The 20,850-nt window shown below is 50.2% G+C and overlaps 4 protein-coding genes across 4 annotated transcripts; 3 read left to right on the plus strand and 1 right to left on the minus strand.

Moving 5' to 3' along the window:
• Positions 1-530: 530 nt before the first annotated feature.
• On the minus strand, positions 531-3,116 carry EMWEY_00029990 (hypothetical protein, conserved; the record flags this gene model as incomplete). The annotated part of the gene is made up of 1 exon (XM_013481566.1): positions 531-3,116. The coding sequence occupies one exon, from the start codon at positions 3,114-3,116 to the stop codon at positions 531-533; it is 2,586 nt and encodes an 861-aa protein (XP_013337020.1).
• A 5,836-nt stretch (positions 3,117-8,952) lies between these two features.
• Positions 8,953-11,040, plus strand: EMWEY_00030000 (hypothetical protein, conserved; the record flags this gene model as incomplete). Its single annotated transcript, XM_013481567.1, has 1 exon — positions 8,953-11,040. One exon carries the CDS (start codon positions 8,953-8,955, stop codon positions 11,038-11,040), a length of 2,088 nt encoding a protein of 695 aa, XP_013337021.1.
• A 2,630-nt stretch (positions 11,041-13,670) lies between these two features.
• On the plus strand, positions 13,671-16,361 carry EMWEY_00030010 (hypothetical protein, conserved; the record flags this gene model as incomplete). The annotated part of the gene is made up of 1 exon (XM_013481568.1): positions 13,671-16,361. The coding sequence occupies one exon, from the start codon at positions 13,671-13,673 to the stop codon at positions 16,359-16,361; it is 2,691 nt and encodes an 896-aa protein (XP_013337022.1).
• Positions 16,362-18,795: 2,434 nt separating this feature from the next.
• EMWEY_00030020 (hypothetical protein) lies at positions 18,796-20,540 on the plus strand (the record flags this gene model as incomplete). Its single annotated transcript, XM_013481569.1, has 2 exons — positions 18,796-20,063; positions 20,474-20,540. 2 exons carry the CDS (start codon positions 18,796-18,798, stop codon positions 20,538-20,540), a joined length of 1,335 nt encoding a protein of 444 aa, XP_013337023.1.
• Between the last annotated feature and the right edge of the window lie 310 nt (positions 20,541-20,850).

Genomic DNA, 20,850 nt, shown 5'->3' on the forward strand with positions numbered 1-20,850 from the left:
AAAAACTGCAACAGGTACGTTGCCTTAAATTCGCATGTGCGTGCAGTGAGCAATATCATCAAACGAACACGAACAAAGTGAGCTTCAATTGTCTCCGGAACGGCGTTGAGCCTTGACCGCCTTTGTCATGGGGGTCAGCGTAAGAACCTGCTGCGATTTGGGTATTTTCGAGTTGCCGAACATGCGATTGAGGGCTTGGTACACTAACTCAGTGAACGGCAGCACTGCAGTGGCTTTCGAAGGTGGGACAAACCCCATGGGTTAAACCTCATCCGTGCTTCCTGAGATAGGAGAAACTACGGACGCGTCAAGCAGCGTCCACAATCTACCTGATCTCTTTTACCGGGGTGTGAAATTGGAGGAAAGATTAAGCCCAGCCAACTCCTTATAAAGCGCTGGCGTCTGGTGGCTGCATTCGTCCTCCCGCCAGCACCTGCTCCACCGCTGCACGCGACTAACACGATGTACAGGCAGGCTCACGCTTGGCACCCATTGCCTACCTCCCATCGTCTGCAATTCAAATGGAGAATCTAGCTTGTTCTGCGTTCGTCCGAAGATTCGTCTTCATCAGTAATCATCTCACCCAATCGCTTAGTAACACGTTCTAGAATTTCCAAAATTTCTTCTTCGCTGTCTGTTCCACGACGACGACGTTCCTGGTCTGCACTTTGGAATGGCTCGTGTTGCCAGCCTAACGCTCCCGGCGTAGGCGGAGGCCAAGCCGCCTGGCTGGCTTCTTCTCCAGCGGCATGGAAGCCAGAACTACTCATGGCTTCAGCAGGTTGGGAAGTCCAGGGGGAAGCGTCAGGAGCTCCTGAAAACGGTGCACGGGGCGGGGGAGAAGTGAAGGTAAGTCTCTGAAAGCGAGGTGCCAAGGGAGGGGGAGTTTGACGGTGTCGTGGGGCAGCACCATCAGGAGGCATTCTGGTCACGGGAACTGAGAAAGAGCGCAAACTGCTGTCTGATATTCCCGTGTGAGATTTCAAACTAGGAGAAATGGGATGGCTAAATGAAGTAGATGCTCGGGGTGGCATTGGCGTCTGCATCCTAACTGAATAGAAGCCCGGAGGAGGTCGTACAGCTGGCGTAGTTGGTTGTAAGGACTGCCGCGCATCCCTGTAGTGGGTGGAGCGCTGTGCCGGATGTCGAGGCGAAGCCAACGGAACCCTTCCTTTGCTCCACCATGCCTCTGGTCCTGTTGCTGTGGAGTCTTCTCCATGTGGGCTTCCAGGGTAAAACTCCGTCGCCTGTGGAGCATAAGTGGTTGGATATCTCTGCCGCCCATCATGCCAAATAGGGCCTTCCTCTATTCCAACAGAAGGCACATGACCTGACCGACCGGGTGCCTTGAAGCCATGTGGGTGGTGGTGTTGCACGGTTGGTGGTACCCTCTGTATAAAAGATCTTGGGGGAGCTAAACGGGGAAGCCCATCGCCTGTCTCCACCGCGGATGAAGAACTACCGTAACCTCGAAGGAGCTGACCATGCGCGTGGCCGAAATGCCCCTTGGAAGAGGAGCCCCAGGTGCCCGACGCAGATTGAGGTGACTCGGAAAGATCTTCAAGATCTTGAGGTCCGAAAGGGTCCCGAACTGTAGGGTAGGCAGAGCGTGAACGATGTATATGTTGGTGATCAAGGTATCCTGCCTCCAGAGAAGGCGAAGAAGAAGGACTTGGCTGAGGAATTCGGGTGCCAAAGGCCGTAGGAGTCTGTGTCACGGGGCGGATGCCGAGGCCGCGAGCAGCCTGGTTTAGCTGCTGAGCTAATGGTGATGTGGTTGTGGGGTGGAAGGCTGAGGAAATGAAGCTACCTTCCGAATGCCCCAGACTCTCACCGGAACTGGAAGAAGAGCTAGCAGAAGCTTCCAATAGCGGTTGGAATCCGCCTTCTGGGGATTTTCCTCCGGTGTGCAGACGGGATAGTGGGATGTACGCCATACCGCCTGCCTGCTTCATATCATTGTTCAAATCAGCTTCGAACTGGGCAGAAGGAGGAATTTGCTTATTAGCATGTACAAAAGCCTCAACTTTGTTGAATAACAGATACTGCGAGATATACTTCTGAGCTCGTTTCAGATGCCAGAATGCTGTCTGGTCATAAAACATGCGATCGAGCAGGTGCACCTGTAGAATTTCCAATAGCTTAATTTGTGTTTCTATCTCTGCGGGTGTCATTCCTGCATTGGGATAATTGACGAGAATTCGAAGGTTGGCAAGGATGTTCATGAGGTGGCCATTGATGATTTGAAGCATTTTAAAGGCCCCAAGTATCCTTTTCTTGTGAAAATTGGAGGTCATACTTTTCGTGTCTTCCCTGGGACGCATGACTGCCCTCGTGAGGTCCACAAGGCTCCTATTCATATTTTTAAGGCGAAGGAGTTCGCCATCTCCATCAATTGGAGCAGTGGTCCTTTTGAGCAACCCTACGATCGCCTCGCCAGCCCGTTCTCTATTGGATTCTAACTCCGTAGGATTTAGCGATAGCAATCCCAACTGCGTCACTAGAATCTTCGACACTCTGTTGACTACGCTGAAAAAATGGTCTTGTTTGAGCTTCGGCTCAAGCTCTCCACACAATGTCGCCATTGCCTCAATGCGTTCCAGATAGTGGGCAAAGATACTCCTAGCCCGAGTAGGCATGTCGCGGTTCTCCCAGCCTTCTTCATCAGGGAAGCTATCTATCACACGTGATAGTTCCAAACCAATTAGATCTGCGTCATCAGCATATCCAATCCAATCTTCAGGTGCTTCTCCTGTCCCATGGGTGGTCAAATTCAAGCTCTCGTCATCACCCCCATTATCGGAGCACTGGTCTCCCGCGTTCCCTTCCCACGAAGCCAGTGCCCTACTGGCCCCGCCTTGTCTGTATCCCACATAAAGCCCATGGAAACAACGCAGGACTAGGTAGGCGACAGCTAAAGAGGCCAACGCTACAGCTAGCACGCGAGTCAGAGAAGATGCGAATGGCCTGGCCATCGGGCGTTGCGGAGGCCAAAAATGCTTCTCAGAAGTCGCATCCCTGCTCGATTCCACACTGTCTAGCTCCTGAAGCTTACTATTGTGCAAAATGACATCCGCCCCAGCAAGGCGGATGTGTTCATCAGAGAAGAGGCTCATGGCTGCACCCTGTGGGGACCATTCGGGCCGCTAGCTGACAGTTGTCTCCCTGTCCCTTTCGAAGACAAACTGTTGCACACCTTCGCTTTCCTGCGTAAATGGAACTTCTAGAGAGTGTGCCGTAGTGCCGTATTGCCTGGACCGCCAGAATCCTGACAGCACCTCCAGAAACGATCGTTCCAGATGTTCATATATAAATGCGAGCAGCATGCATGCATCAATTATATGCCGCGTAGAAGCATGCAACCTGAAATGAGAATAGGACCGAAATTTTATGTGAAAAGGGCAGAATATTGCTGCTTCATCAGCTCGAACCCCAGTGGGACAGCATAGCCCCACAAGTGAGTTGTTTCACCCCAGTTCTCATCCAGTCTTGGTCCCCTTGTGCTCCTCCGGAACCATGAACTATTCAAATATACTGAAACATTTAGTGCAAGATGGACTGCTTTGCCGAAATCGCCAATGATGACTGATGTACAGGCGCTACTGCTTCTGCGCGGTCGATCGTGTGCTATCCTTGGCGCTGCACAGAGTCGAATTTCAAAGGCACCACTGCTTAAAGATCCCTAGAAAATATAAAACTGATTGTTTCGAGAAAAAGAATACCAGGAATAGCATTCTTTCAAGCACAACTGCACCGCCGGTGGGTCGCCAGGCCCGCGGGCCACACGGGTTCACGTGCCCTGTGTCGCGGAAAACAAATGATGTGCATGTGCCAGCACTTACACGTCATTTGTTTCCCGTGACTTGGTGCACCCCTCACCCGAAAGTCAAAAACTCAACAGCATAGACTTGCGCAATATATGTATTTACGTTACAACCAATATCTGGTAACTATTTGCCTAGGGTTCCCATTCTCGCAGTGTCCCGCCAGACATCCTACCATTCCTGAGATCATGCTGTTGGACGCGCTGCCTGTGCATGGCCGCGCTGTGCGGTGGCACGGTGGAGCGGCAGACGCTCAAGTTATTCTAAAATACATTTTAGCATGCATAAATTTGTACATAGTAAGCCGACTTTGAGGTCGTTCCACATGATGAGGCGTTTTAGCCGTTTCCACCACGGGGCGCCAACCTGTACTGAGGAAAGCCGTATGCAGCAGTATTATCAAAATAAATATATGAATCAAGTGAAATCAAATAACCTCCGCTCTAGTTTCAAATCTGTACCCGCGAAACAGCACAAGGCCAGTCCGGTGCGAGGACGGTGGCCCGGGGTGGTAGGATCGTCGACCTTATTCGATGGCTATTGTAAGCTGCATTAGAGCCGAGATACTCACGATGGAAGTTTCGTAAATGCAACTGACATTTGTGCATAGTTTCCAGGCGTCCTGGGCTCAGAGGCTCAAGAGTCCAGGACCTAGAACTGCGGGATTGGATGTGCCCTGCCAAGAGTTACCACGCACCGTACTGCAACTCAAAGTGCAGGACAGCCCTACCTATAAGCACAAACAAACCTTCGAGATTCTATGCACAAACATTGTAGACAGTTGTAACACTACGTCTGCTTGAGTACTGTTTGCCTACTAGGGTCGAGGAACGGCTCATCTGCTCACTTCAGTGGGAGATTCCAACACCGCACAGAATATGCTGCTTCTGCTCCTCCCTCGAGCAAGCAGCACACATTCTCGTCTTTACATGTCAGCGCTGAAGATTGTGGTATTGAACGGTCATTCCTTCGCCTGTTGCAGAGCCGAGGCGGCGTTCGGCTCCCATCGTTGCCCGACAAACAATGTCTCCCTGCAACACAGCCTTCAGCATTTAGCTACTGAGTTGCTTGCTGCGGTTGTTGAAGGTCTGGTGCTGCGTAAGCTGAGCCAAAGACCGCTTACGGATGTGCAAAACCAAGCTGAATTCTTCCGTGCGCCTCTCTGATACCTTGCGGTTGCTGGTCAGGTTAGTCTCTGCAACTATTTTGCTTCATAAACCAAAAGAAGAGGTAATGATAGTTTGGTCGAGGTAGCAGTGCTCCTTGTTGACACCGGCCGATGCCCAAGGTTGCCAAGACACGCGAAGAAGATGTAAACAGGGTTGATGGGCCCACCCTAGCCACGATGCCTCCTTGGTTTGGGGAAGGCTGCGACTACCATATAGTTGATTGATCCCCAAGCTTAAATTGCTTTGTTCACGCCGATCATTGCTCAAGTGGTCGTCGGGTCAAGATGAGTTCAGGAGGAATTGCTTCGTGCAAACGCTCTTCAGAATTCATTTAGGTTATTGTTCTCTTAGTATTTTGAGAAATATTAATGCACGCCATCTTTGGCCTCTATGAATTGTTTACCCGCGCTTAGGACCTCATTCTCCTCCAGCTATGCCTTCACAGCGCAACGCTGCTTTCTCCGTTCGGGGAAAATTCGGGGATTTTCCGATTATCCACTTAACCGTTTTAGGAGAGCAACGTACAGCGTATGACACCTCCACGTTAAGGACAAGTCAGTTACTTAGGTCGGCGAACTGAGACGATACAGGACAGTAAAAGGTCCTGCGCAGCTTAGTGCAAACTTCTTCGGCTGTTCGATCACTTGCGAGCTCCGGAGGACATGCGAATCCGCCGAAGACAAGTCGCCTGGATTTAAATGAACAGCTCAACGTTGTTTACTACAGCTTTTAAGCAGGCGTTCCGGAGTTTTCTGACTCATTCCCGTGGTGCTACGAGCTGCGTGGGGAGGCCTAAGGCTGCTGTCGTACGGGGCTGGCTGCCGACAGCCACGTGTAATAGTGGGCAGGCCAGAGGCGTTTTGTTGTAGATCACGAATGCCGGAGAGAAACAAATGAATGAGTCCACTATTGTACTTCAGATGTATTCCCCACAAGGGAGGAAATCAAGACACTCTGGGGAATTCTTGTGGATATAGATACGCATGTACTGAAGAAGCTTGCGGTCGTATGCTCACCTTGGCCACCGGTGTCCAGGTGTCTTGCGGTGGTCATTCTATGGTAGAAGTTATGTTACTCCATTAACTCTGGCCAGGAGCTGCTAACGATTTTCCGACCACTGTCAGTGGTGGTACTTTTGGGAAGGCTATGAAACACGATGAATGAATAGTTGAGCTACTCCCCATGACGAAACAGAGCTTGACCAGGGGATGAAGTGGGCATGATTGCTGAGTCTATCCACAATGAAGTAGGTGATATCGTAGTTTCCAGCGGCTGGAAAACCCACTATGAAATCCATTGAGACACCCGTACATATATGTGCTAGAAGCAGAAGGCTTTGCAAGAGTCCAGGTTTGAAACCGCACTTTGGTTTTCCCTCCTGATATGCTTGGTGAAAATACATTACTCCCAGTGAGGGCGCATCTTCAGCCATATAAAGGAGCTTGCAAATCGATCCACTTTTTCTGAACCCTTCAGTGCTAAAGCGCTATCGTGCACTTCTACAGGGGTCTATACAAGGTGCCGGTGAAAGGTACAATCGGTGGACTCAGCGCTCCCTGTGGTTTCACAAACTGTTCTGCTGTAATGCTTCCGCCGTTTCCCAGTACTTCGATATGAGGTAGTGTGCAGCCGCATGAGTATCTAAGGAAAAGGATGAATTCAATTTCAAAGAAGAACGGGCACCATCATGCCTGGAAAGGCAGAGGCATTTTTCAAAAAGTGGGTTGTGCTGTAAGAGCGTTTTCTTCTCGATGGGACGGCAAGATTGAGCTTGATTATGCTCGACAAGGTTCCCAGCGGTTGATCGTTTCCCCATTAAAGGGCAGATCCCCACGAATCACCAGCGTGAATGACAAATTAGAATGCGGAATCTGACGAAGGTTTCAAAAGAGTTCGGCGTTTATATTTAAACACCTTCAGCACGACTCACGGCAATGCAGCGGATTGCTGCGCTTTCGTCGACCTTATAGAGGAATTTTTGCTGTTCTTGCCTGCAGCCCGTAGACCATGCGGTGCTACCAAGGGTCACGCTGGTCCTACAACTTTTCCGAGAACTACTGTGAGCTGTAATTGTGCCAAAATACTAAAATCAAGAATCTCAAAACAGCAGCTGGTCTGCTTCCCAAGTAAAGTCGCATCTTGAGCTCTTTGGCTCAATATCCTGGCTGCTGCGGAAGATGATACGGCCAGCCATGTGTTACAACTCACCTTCCTCCAACCCAAGGTGCAAAACAGCCCTACATGCAGGCAGAAACAACCTTCTTGGCTGCATGCACAGACACCGTATACACTTGCTGACAACATCTGCTTACTTAAATTTTGTTCAGTGAGTTTGTTTTTGTTCGATTGAGGGTACACGTACCCGCTTTAGACAAAGTTGCTTAGAGTTCTCTGACAATGCTACGGTGCTGAATAATTTCAGTGCTATCCAGGGCATATTTGGTGAAGTATGGGAGGTTACACTTAGCACCATTAGGTCTTAAAGAGGCCTGCGTATAGCATTTCACAGGACCGTTTCTAATTGCTTCATATCCTCAGAAGTATGGTCTGCGGCGAGCTGATACGTGCATTCTCCTTGCACTGAAGGTGGGCACTGAGTGGTAAGAGAGTGCTAAAAAGCAGTGCACATTGTTGATACACGCATCCAAAGTGAATTGGGTATGCTTGCTTGTGGAATTGCCTTGTTGTACGAGTTCCACCAGAGTGTGCTGAAACTCAGGGCACCACCCTCCATTGCAGCAAGAGAAACTCATGGAATTGTGGGCAGTGGAAGTCAACAAATTCTGTGGGTCCCTTTTTTAAGTATGCTAATTTTGCTGCAGCTCTGGAAGGTCGTCGGCAAGGGCGAGGGCAATGGCAACAGATGCGAAGAGTCGCTTGCTGCAACGTACCTTTCTTCGTGCTGCTTCGTGCAGTACAGTAACTTCACCGGAAAGTATACCCATAACCACTTTTTATGCTTGGCCGAACATAGCATACAATTGTTAAATTCTTAGATGGCCCTCACTAGCTGGCCATCCAGGTTGCAAATGGGAACTGCTCCTAAACAGGTTGTGGCACGTGGGTGTCAAAGTGAAATAATAAGGAACTACAAGGCAAAACAACTCTGAGAGGCTCGGAATATTTTTGAAGTGGAAAAATTTTCTCTGTGTAGCCTTTCTCAAGAACACTCACTTCGCCTCTGCACGCACCCTTGTTTACGAAGAATGTCCGGGGGGCCAATGCAGGTTGCTGGGAGAGATAATCCAATTTTTCGCGCGGCTCCGCTGTCCCCGAAGAAACTAAAAAGCCGCAACCACTTCACTTATAAATCTTTTTCTTATACGTTAATGTGGGGTTACTTTTCTGTGGGTCCACTTATTTGATGCAGCGATGCATCGCCAGACCCGGGCGTGTTGTCTTCAGAACGGTAGAAGGGAACGCATCCACATATAGTGGCACTACAACTACTGCAGCTCTGATCTGCACCCACAAATAATATATAACGGCGAGGCCGCAACAGGATAATAGTAGTGCCTGTGGCCCCACGCAGGTGAGGGTCTTGTTCAGCTCCGATGGAAACGCAGTCGAGTCTTTACGCCCAATATGATTTGTCGCCCGTCGGCAGCATTGATTTGGGGCTCAACTCAAATTCTACACATGATTACATCTACGTATCCGGTTCTAGCTCAGTATCTTGTCGACAATCCTGCGCAAGAAGGCATTCCAGTCCTTCATGGATTTCTCTTCTGGGTGTAATGTTTAGTTCCTTGACCGTCATCTACATTTTGTTGCGTTGTTATCAATTGATAAGTGTGAAGCCTCAGGTAGTTGGGCCGACCAGATCACTTGCAAACTGGGGCGATAGGCCATGCTCAGGAGACACAAATACGCAAGAAGAGGACCAGATGTGGAGGGCTGGAGTTGCAAGAACTTCATGGCAATATCGCACAACAGAAGAGCAGTTCCGCGGTAATAGTATGCTGGGGAGTGGTACAACACAGCGGCTGCCATTGGCAGCTGCAACTTCCCATGCCATTCAGAGGCCTCATGCAGTTTTTTCTCCAGGGGAGCCTGGTATTGCTGCACCACAAATGGAGCTTCCAACGGTATCGGCTGGACAAGGGGACTTTTCACTAGGTGTTCAGAGCGTTCAACAATACTGGCGTGGTCACGAAGTATCTGGCGATGGCGCGGATAGACTAGGGGAGCCAAGTGGTACTGGCGCAATTGGCGGAGACGATAGAGGCGTACCCGGTATAGAAAAGGGGGGGAAATTCATTGGAAGAGGGGCCTGGAGACAAAGACATCTACCTTACTATGCTGAACTTCAGGTTATAGGTTTGTTGGATCGGATGGTTCATGCGGCGTCGTTGTGCCAATCCTTGTTGCCACTGTTAAATGCGAGTCAAGGCCTGCGCTTGACGCGAGAAGTAACTAGGTTGCTGGCACTGGATTTGGGGGCAATTTCGCTTGTTCGAGATCACCTAGAGCCCAACCGATTACAGCTGGGTAATGCTCTTGTCAATTTGGCGTCAAATGCCCTAGAGCTCAGCAGCGGCGACACAACCCTTGAAGACGATCGAACAGCGATTTGCACACTGGTAAGTGTGATAGACCAACTCAAGAATCCCCGACCACATACGGAAAAAGCTTGCAGCAGGTACTACAAGGACAAGATGAGGTCCATTTTGCAAACGGCGGACAAGGTTAGAATTTACTTAACGCAAGCCCTGGAGGAGCTTGTTAGAGCCATGGCGCCCTCACAAGGGTTAACACCAGCTAACTTCGAACAAAAGTTACGTGTTATTAGAGCTCTTTACAGGGTCCACTCCAATCACATAGCTAGGGATTCCTCACTACGATTTTACATCGTAGCGGTCCAAGAGGAGCTCGGACTGAAACCAATTCTCGGGCCCCACCACCACCAGATGGCCAATACAGAGCTACCCCTTCTGATGGACTTGGAAAAGGAAATCGATCAAGCTGTTCTTAATTCCGGCGGTCGTCCACCACAACCGCAGGAATCCGTGTCACATCAAAGCATTGCTGTCAGCAGTGAGCTGCTTGCACGCTCTCGGGAATTGCCCCCTCTCGTACAGTTGTATGGAGTACCAATGCACGAACAGCAACAAGGAGGATTCACTCCAGGGCCCCCGGCTTTTGTTGCATCAACAGGACCAACGACATTGCAAGAACCCGGGCAGATTGTTTTTCCAAATATTCCACAGCATCGCCAGGGCACCGAAACTCCACCCCGCCAGGGGAGTTCTGGGTTTTTTGCCTCTTCATCACATAGAGTAAATGACGAGACCACCGCTTCGCCACCATTCTTGATGCCTCGGTTGCATGCTCCGCCACAGGGTTTCCGGGGCGCGCATTGGCAGTTTCTTCAGACACCTAATTTAGCTGCTCTCCAAAGCCATCAGAGAGTCTCTGTGTCTCCGTCACCTACAAGGTTCCTTCCCCAGCAACCACTGATGGGTGCTGCATCAGCTTCTTCTGAGTCGAGGTCATCTATAAACTACGAAAGCTTTCAGGCCTTTCCCTCGGCATTTTCCGGTCCCGAGTTTGGCACTCCAGTGGGTTTAATGAACGCCAACTTACAAGATGCCCAACGCGCACCTTCAATGCTTCTTGGGAGAGCTTCGTCAGAAGAAGAATCCTCTTCCCGCGATGAACCGAAGGGCTCTGAAGGTACTGGTGCTACTATGCCGGTAGATAGTATGTGGGCACGTTGGCGTTTTCCTCCTAGCCACCATCCTCCAGCTGTTTTTTATCCAGGGCCCCGCCAGTCACGACGTGATTTAGTAGGGGCGCAACCACGCGAGGATGTGCCTTTCCAACACCACAATCTCTTTGGGCATATTGGTCAACCGTCATGGACGCAGACCTCACCAGCCTTTTTTAGCCAACCTTTGAGGCGGGAATCTGGCCAAATGCACCAACCACGGCAGGAAGGTGCTATTCGCGGGGGGGTAGAGAGTCAAATGCTTGAAGGACTTTTAGGAAGCCTCCGCTTAGAGGACAGCACTTCCAGAGGAGCCGACGATTCTTCTCGCGAATGAGCTAGTGGATATCGACGTTATTGATCTACGCTATGCACGATCATGTTTCACAGCGGATTCAAGAGAAACCAAACAGGAACCCGAACACGGGTGCACACAAATAGGGGATCATTGTATGTGCATGTCTAGGGGATTTTATTCTTTCTTTTGAAGCTCTTCCCTTCACGAGTTTTATATACATAGAGGAATTAGGTTCTGTGGACACCGGACTTCGGTGTGTGAGTGCGGGCTTGGGGGCAATGGGCAGTGTTTTTATGGGGTAGCTCATTGTTCGAAGCAAAATATCTTCGTCTTCAGTGCCCCCATACCGGAGTAGAGTACATGGCCCACCGCGTCACTAAACTAAAGTGTTTAGAGAAGACCACTAAACTAAAATGTTTAGAGGAGCGAGTGCAAGCTTTTGGATTGCCTGCACACTGCACTTTCCTCGTGCTGCACGCGCAAGCTCTGGTGATATGGCAGTGAGATTTCTGCGGTCGCTCTGCGAGTTCACTCGAAAAGGACGCAGATTGTAAAGGGATCAGCTGCTCGACCTATTTGAGAAGCACGCGTGTAAGCGCCACGGAATTATAGAGCTGTACCCATCAGGTGGGTTGTTAAAACGACTACACGTTTTGAAAACTGCTCAACTTGATGTTTTAAGGGGAGTTTTCGTCATGCACTGGGGTTTTATATCAGGGTTAGTCCAAAGACAGCTCCACAGCATGCCGAAATCAGAATAACTACCAACAAATGACGGTGGGAAGTAACACTAACACAGGTGCCGATTGCTGGTGCTGGGAGTTGTCCTCTCCTAACGGAGAAGGAAGCCCAATACATTGTGATTCAAAAAGGCCTACAAAAGCTTTGGAAACGAAGTACCCACCCGAGGTGAAGTGAGTGTCAAGCTATAGGCTGCATCACCTTATATTCCCCAATCAGGCCGTGTAGTATTATTATGCTTCCTATCTGAGGCTGTTTGACGCTTGTTGGAGATGCATTCGCTACGTGGAGTGCACCAGTTTGGTTTGCATGTTCTAGTAGAAGGGCACTTCCAAATGAGTAGCCAGCTTTGGCTCCTGCTTATCTGCTGACGGGACCCAGCTTAATGGGGTCCGTCAGAATGGTGCTTGAGGAGAACAGTCGTTAAGCTGCAAAATACTGCATTTCCTCCACACATGTTCAAAGGGGTAGCACGACTGCCACCACGATTTTATCGATTCGCATTACGTACTTTAAAGACGCACTGAGCCTTTGCAGCTTTCGCTTGCCTGAACCGACATGGCTGGCCTTTCCCAGTGGAGCATCTTTTGGCAGGTAAGGCGCGCTGTGGAAATCAGCCTTCGAGAGTAGGTCTCTCTACACCAATCCATAGGGGAGCATGAAGCTAAGCTGCACTGTCTTGTTGAATAGTGAGTATTAGGAGCTTCTATCTGTTGTACCTATTCACACGGGTGACCCTCTTCGTGTCTGTGGCAGCTGCTCTGCCAGTTGCCCATACACTTCTATCCATATAATTCTATCCTGTTAGGTAGTCTGCGAGTTTTTCGAAAAAGTTCAGCCAGTGCACGCCTTTTACTTGGTGGTAACTCTCCACCGTTAAGCAACAGAGACAAGGCCGCACATCCCCAGGGCCAACATGGCGTTCTTTCTTCCTTCTGCATGGACTGACCCTTTTACATATATTACAGAGGCATCAGCATAGTATCTCGTGCTATCGTTGTGGGTAGTAGGCAAAAGTTGAGGTGCGGAAACTAGGCAACGAATACCAGTGGTCGGGATATAGTATCGATTAGCCTCACCTGCTAGTGGGTCGTGCACGTGCTTATAGAAGAACAGGCGTTTGCAAATTCAGATGTTGGCATAATTTTTCTGGCAGTGCACACATATGGATGTTATCGAACTCTAGTTACTGTACGCCCCTTGGGAATGGCTGTGCGGACTAGCACCCGCCCTGACCCGTGAGATTGCTAGTATTGGATCTCCGTAAGATGCTGCTCTTGGGCATTCATGTACACTTGACATACTGAGCAGGGCATTAATGAAGGTTGGCCGCCTTGGGAGACGTTCCTACCACATTTCGTGCTCTACGCAAGTAAGCGTTAATACCGTGGCCTACCGATTTGATGGCGTTGAAAGAAATCCAAGCGGTATTCCGGGCAGTTTTTCACGTGAGCAAATCGTAGATGCAGATTTCAATTTTTTTGGCGGCTGATTTCACTTCAGTTTATAAATACTGCCTTAAAAACATTACATCTTCTACGATGCCCCATGGCCAAAATGGCCGTGGGCTGCGTGGCAACTTGCCTTTACCCGTCCCATTATCCTTACCTTCTTGTGAGGCTGCCGTCATGCAGATTTGGGGAATGGAGTAACCAAACCATGGTACTTCCGTCTCTTTGAATTAACTTCAGGGCTACTGCATCTTCGTGTTTCTACCTTCGTTTGCGTAGGGCCATTGCCAGAGTCCACAGTGAAGCAACGCTCCCGTTGTGTTTTGCAACTGAATTCTCACTAGTGAAGAATTTAGAGAACAATTACGCTCCCATATAATGTTAAATTTTTAAAGACCGCTATGAGTAGGGAAATTCGTCACGTTCGCCGAACTTGTATTCGGAGCCAGTGTACATCAGTAGGTTGTATTTATTCAGATGGGCACGTTGGCGCGCCCACCACGCGGGCATCCCTTTTCGTCCGTAGGCAGCATTGACGGAGGAATAATTTCAGACTTGGAACGTACAACCACATCTAAAGGTGACAATGGGGCGGTTCGTGTAAAACGCCCCGTCCATGTGAAACAATCCATCTCTTTCCCGCAGAGTCTCGTTAGTGCAACACTAATATCCCTGGTTATCGTGTACTTCCTCTTGCGTTGTTTTCGCTGGACAGAAGCAAGATATCGGGTGGCTCCGTTGACTAGGGAGCTTGCAGCTGGTGGTCGCGGCAAAACATGTTACGGATATGCGGAAGATGGGGAAAGCGAGAATGATTGGCTGCGGGACGATAGTTTGACTGTTGGGCTTGAAGGAACTGCCGGCGAGCAGCCGGCAGAACATGGCTCCACTCAAAGGTCGGCGTGGCAGACGCGAGATACACGACAATGGCCAACAACGCCAACGCCGATAGCTCTTGGGCGGCAGGCAGCAATTTACGGGCTTGCTTCTGGATTAGAACCAGGTGCTGCAGCTCCAGCACTGGAATTCCGTTCATTCTTTTCGCAAGATGCTGACAGAGTAGGATTCCCTCAGCTTCAGGGGGTGCCTGGCTCTGAGCCGGGAAAACTAGTGGGAGTGCATGTTGAAGGAACCATTGACGGACGGGGTCACGACGGTAGACTTAAAAAGGATTTCGGTGTAAAGCTGCCTGAAAAAGAGACTTACGACATGTGGGAACAAAGAAACCTACCCGCCTATGCTGAGGAGCAGGTTGTCCGCTTGTTCCAGCGCATGATCGAATCAACTTCGTTGTGCCGACCCTTGTTGAAAACAACAACTCAACGTCAACGCCTACACCTAGTACGTGAATTGGTGAGGTTGCTTACACTGGAACTGGGAGCGTTTTCGCTTCTACCGGAGAAGCTCCAGCATTGGCGGGAGGACTTGGCTAAGGCCCTTCTGCAGCTCAGTCAAGAAGCTCTGCAGCGCAGCGGCGGGGCTAGGGACGCTGACGAAGATCGCCGTAATCTTGAAGAACTGATTGCTATTATAAAGCAACTCTCACGACCTCGCCCACATACGGAAAATATCATGGCTAGGAGCTACAGGCCAAAAATGCTGTGTCTCCTGCGGACTGGCTCTGAAATATTCGATTTATGCAACAGTGCGCTGGAGGAATTATCTACCTTCCAGGGCAAACCACCGCCGGAATTGGTTTCAAAGCATACGCGTCTCATATGGAAATTGTTTGATGTGCATGCCTCCTATGTTTCTCGCGACCTTACGCTAAGGTGGTACATCCTAGACTGCCAGAAGAGCACTCAAACCAGGCCTGTCTTGTGTGGGCGTCATATGAATAAAATTGATGATGGAGCGCTTCCTTCAATAGAGAGTGTAGTGGATGAGATACACAGAGCTGCTCGCAGTGCTCAGGGCCTCCTACCGTCTCAACTACACGAAACAAATACACATCAGGGTGTTACACAGCCGCTGGCAGCCAACTGGGAAATGGCCACGCCAGTGGAGCCAAGCGGTGCAGAACGAAGGCACACACTGCAGCAAGAAGGCTTCATCCCATCATCTCAACCTTCTTGGATTTCGGCAGGCATGGGGTTACAAAACGTGCAGGCAGAAACGGTGGGTGCTACCTCACCCCATCGCTCATTGGTACTGTCTAAAAATGACAGCTTTTCTGGCTCCGCTTTTCCGCACCAGCCGGGATATGCAGCAAACGGCTTGCAACCGTCCCCATCACATTTTCCTCTGCCTTTGTTGGGCTCGTCGATGGCTTCCACGAGTGGTTTGCCACGGGGATTCCAACTTACACATTCACAATCTCACTGGGGAACTGCTGACGCAGGAGTTCCGGGTAGATTTTCTGGCGAACATGGCGGTGTTGGTGCAGTGCCACTGCCATACCCTGCCCCACGGCAAGAAGCAATGACCCCCCGTCACCCTCATCCTCAACATTCAAGACCTGAAATCGTTGGAACAACTGGGCCTAGGGGAGCCCACATATATTTACACAACGTGCAGGCAGAAACGGTGGATGTTTCCGCATCCCGTCGCTCGTTGGTACTGTCTAAAAATGACAGCTTTTCTGGCTCCGCTTTTCCGCACCAGCCGGGATATGCAGCAAGCGGCTTGCAACCTTCCCCATCACACTTTCCTCTGCCTTTGTTGGGCTCGTCGATGGCTTCCACAAATGGTTTGCCACGGGGATTCCAACTTACACATTCACAATCTCACTGGGGAACTGCTGACGCAGGAGTTCCGGGTAGATTTTCTGGCGAACATGACGGTGTTAGCGCAGTGCCACTGCCATACTCTGCCCCACGGCAAGAAGCAATGACCCCCCGTCACTCTCATCCTCAGCATTCAAGACCAATCATTGGAACAACTGGGCCTAGGGGAACCCCCATCCATTTAAGCCACCGCCACCACAGCAATTCTGATCGCCGCATTGTACATCCCGTGGGTGGTTTGCCAACTGTTGCCGAGCCTATTGGACAAGCTCCAGGTGGACTTTCTGCCGGAAGTTATGAAGCAGTACGTGGAAACACTCAACAGGAACGACTAGAGGAAAACGAGCTGGAAGAAGGTCTGTTAGCAGATCTTCTGAGAGGCGGTCTCAAGATCGAGGATATCTTCCCCAGTGTAAAAGTAGAAGAGCCTCCACATAAGTAAGGTGGTTTATATTCTTCCGCTGCAGATGACAGAATATGTACTTTGCGGGCATACACTGCGGACGAGGGATGCAACGAAAGATCGTACTCAGGCAGCGCGTTGCACTACGCTGCATGTCCTTGTGTTCAAGCTTCGCAATATCCATTACAAAGCAGATCCTCTAGCATTCAATTTATTTTCATGCGCACCCGGTTTATTGTGGTCACACTGGAATGGCGGTTCGAGACTTTCGGGCCTTACCCTGGTGAATTGGGCAGGTTACTAGGGGCCTTGATGGGCCAGGTCTCGCCTTTGCTAATTGAGCCCAACATAGGAAGTAAGGAATTGACAGTGAGCCATCCGTGATTTTGACGCACAAAGTGCATATTTAGTGCCGCACACCACTAGACTAATCTGGGAAGGAGAATGGTTGCTTTCGTCTTGACACCTGCTATCAGCGATACATGGGGGTGTGCTTTCTGTGCATTTGGGAGAACCTTTCTCCCAATTATGTGCGGCAGAGGCCTGCAGCCTGAAGTACGCCAAGGCGTTGCAGAGCCCAGTCCCAAATGATGCTCCGGCTGCCCTTTAGAGTCCCCAGGCCTGTTCATTCAGATTTTGAGAGTACGTGATGTATTGAACGGGCAGTTACATTAACTAGGGATGGCACCTCATAGTCGGGCACAGTTGCTTTGCACACAGACGGCGTGCAACGTAAAACTTCCGAGTGACGCTCGTTTTGCGCGTGTGGTACTGCCCAGCACAACCGTAGCCTCCATCTTAGTTGAGGGCCCAGTAAGCTGCAGCAAAGTGAAAAGCCTTACAGAATGAGTTCCACAGACGCATATTAATTCGCCACGGGCCTCCAAGAATCCCTTTTACGATGATATCAAGGCCTAGGGTTGGTGCGTAGCGGAGGAGTCCTCTCATTAGTTGGAACACACAACGGTGGAACTCCTGCAGGGCAACTGCAAATGCCAGCACTCTCATGCCCTTTTTTGTGCATGCACTGAAGCTATAGACAACTGCAAAGCATGTGTTTTTCACTCAGTAACTAGACTGAGCCCAAGTAGAACTACGCACACCAGTTTCACGCACGCCGCAGTATGGGTGGTGAAAATGATGCTTCGAGAATCTTGAAGCCGACAAGTGTCGTTAAATCCCAAATGCTGCTTGTACCAACTCTATCATGGAAATATGTCCTGGTGGCTCGTTATTGGACGAGAATTCAGTCAACTGTATCATCTGTTTCGAGGTGACAATTCGCCACTCTACTTCTAGGGTCTGCAGGGTACGCTGGGAAGGGTTCGGACTCGTTTTCTTTATTTGGTAATAATTGGGCACAGTACAATACATCAGCACTGGGTAGAATGGCATTTTCGCCTCGCAGAGCTTTTCTCCTGAAGTATGCAGTGTGGGAGGCGCTGTCCCCTGAGCTCAATGGCACTCGAAGGCACCCACTTAGCCACCCTTTGAAAGGATGTGATTATGGAACTAAACTGCTTGGACTCCGTTTAGAGTGCAAGCTATGACTAGAGTTAGACCAGCTGCCCTTCTGCTGTGGAGGTAGGCGTGGGGCAGTCGTACTGCCCAGCACTACGAGAACGGCCATGCACCGCTTTGAAACGAGAGGAAAACTGCTACTGGAACACATTTAAACTACAAATGATAGAAACAAGTGATTTAATGAGGTATACTGCCACCTGTCCCGATAATGGCCTATCCACGGGTTCAGTGTGGAGACACCTGTGTCTGCAGCCGAATGGGCGTGCACGTGATCAGCGTGGCGGCAAATCTATTGGCACTTTCACACTATATTTCCGGCCCTCTCAATCATGTGCCAACTTCATGTGACTTTTAGAGACCAACGTCTGCGGAATGTGAAGCCATATGAGCTAGTTGGTTCCAGATGCATGCACGTTCTTTGCTGCCGCAGACACATTGCAACGACACTGACCAAAGAGGCACTAGGCCCCGAAGGTGACTCAGTTGGCTAAATGCGAATGAAAACTTCCCCCGGATAAAGCTAATTTGCTGTTCACTTCCGGTTTCTTGTAAAATTGTAGGAAACGATTTCTCCTTCGCTAGGCGTGGCCCACCCGGTGTTGCCTCCGTGCGGTGGAACACCGGCGCCTCGGTACTGTCCCCACATGAGGCTCCGCAACGAGCAGTCATTTGGCAATCCCATAGCTTCAAGGCTATTTTCCGTTGCAGCAGCACTGTTTCGCTCGTTTCCACTCGCAACAATTCCGGGCAGACGGTTTCGTTGCCAGCGTTTCTGGCGCCGGGATTTTGGGAAGCGAAGAATGTGTTCAACGACGCCAAAAACGGATGTACACTAACGAGTGCGCGCGCCTGTTCATATCGTTTCAACACAACTTTTACGTCCCCAAAAGCTAACAACAAACCCAGTCTTTCTACTCCTCTACTCGAAAGCCGGCAGAACTCCAGTCAGATGGACCCGCACTCATATCCACTCCTTGGGGATGTTGTGCCATCCTCCGATGAAACTGAAAAGCTAGAGGCTTCAGGATCGGAAAGCAAACTAACACTTGACTACAGCGACTGGGAAGCCTATGTAGGACGTCCCTTCAACATAAAACCCTCCTACCTCTCTTCGGTACATGCCCTGAGCGTAGTATTGATCTCATTGGCTGTCACCTACTTCCTGCTGCGTTGTTTTGAGTTGACAAAAGTAAGAAATCGGGTTGCTCCGTTGACCAGAGTTCTTGCAGCTGGGGACGGAAGACCATGTCAGGAATCTGGGGAAGATGAAGAACTTGGGAAGAATGAAGAAAGGGATGATTTTTGGTTTGATGGACTCGACAGAAGTGCTCGGAAGCCACCGGCACAAGACGACTTTTCTGAAGGTTCGTCGAGGATGTCAGGAGATATGCAGAGATTGCCAGCAATTTCGACAGTCGCGTCTCCCGCAGGTTTCGTTGGAACCGGTGGATTGGCTTCTGGAACGCGTGGACTAGCCTCTGGGGTGGGATGGACAACTAGTGTAGAGTCGACGGCAGAACCACTGGAGTACCAAACTTCTCTGGAGAGAAACGAAAGCGTTCTACAGTACCCGCAACCTCGAGGAACTCTGCAGCCTTGCTCCGAACAACTAGAATGTGCAAGCGATAATGGTGAGCAGACGAGAGCTAAGGTGCAGCTGCGGGAAGGAGAAACGTTGGAAATGTGGGAAATGCGAAAGTTACCCCCTTTTGTTGAAACGCAGCTTGTGGGCGTATTTAATCGCACGATCGAGGCTGTAACGGCGTGCCGATCTCTTTTGCCGAGACTAGGAGGGGAACAACTACTTCAACTGCCATGTGAAGTTATGCGGTTGCTTGCCCTGGAACTGGGCGCTCTTTCCCTTGTCCGTGAAAACATTGAACCCCTCCGGTCTGAACTTGGTCAAGCTATTGTAGATTTGGGGATAGATGCGCTACAGCGCTCAAACGCTTTACATGGCTGTCAGAATATTACAAGGCACCGGGAGGAGATCCGCCAACTGATTGCCTTGGTACTTGAGCTCAAAGATCCTCGCCCAATGACAGAGTACAACTGCGCGGATAAGTACAGAATCAAGATGATTTCATTGTTGCAAACGGCCCCTTTAACTGTAGGATATTGCTTGGGTGCCCTCGAGGCTCTGCAGGCGTATACGCATGATGGGCGTTCTGCGCCATTACCAATGGTCGATAACCAAATAGCTTTGCTTAAAGCATTGTACGCCACTCACTCAGCCCAAATCGCCAAAGATCCCACCTTGAGGTATTTCATCATTACTTCCCAAAAACGGTTGGACCTGTATCCAATTTTTAGTGCCCAGCACCATCAGATGAATACACAGGGTCTGCCCAAGCTGAATGTTATGATAGAGGAAATTCATCAAGCTGTTGCAAGCGCTGGCGGTATCTCACTAACTTCCGGGACGCCGTCAACAAAGTGTGATGTTCCTGCACCCAGCCAGGAGCAAACGCCTCAACACGTGAGCAGTCCACATGAACCGACTAATGGAACACCCACGGACAAACAACAGCACTTTAGAACGGAAGCAGTGGCAGAGCCCCAGTATTTGCAGGCAACAGCACCATTCGTACAGCCTTTATATCCTAGATTTGTACCGTCGCGCATAGGCCACCACGCTCCCCAGCATCACCTGCCGCAGCGCCTTCCAATGCCACTTCTCCACCACAGGTTTAGTTCTCAGGTATCAGGAATGCATCGACAGGAACCCACTATGCGCGTCATACCTTCACAAGTATCATCAAGCCTTACTGCCCAAATAGGGCCCCTGGACGGGCCCACGCTACCGAAGCCAATTTATGCGTCCGGAGGCGGCGGTGGTACCTCATTGCCAATGCCCTACTCTGTTTGGTGGGAAGAATCCATGACCCCACCTCAGCCTCATCCTCAACATACAAGACCTGAAATCACTGAAACAACGGTGCCTAGGGGAGTCCGCAGATACTCAAGCCACCGCCACTACAGCAGTTATGATCGGCGCGCTCTA

Source organism: Eimeria maxima, genomic scaffold, assembly GCF_000499605.1.
Source record: "Eimeria maxima Weybridge genomic scaffold, Emw_scaff358, whole genome shotgun sequence".
Classification (NCBI taxonomy): Eukaryota; Apicomplexa; class Conoidasida; order Eucoccidiorida; family Eimeriidae; genus Eimeria; species Eimeria maxima.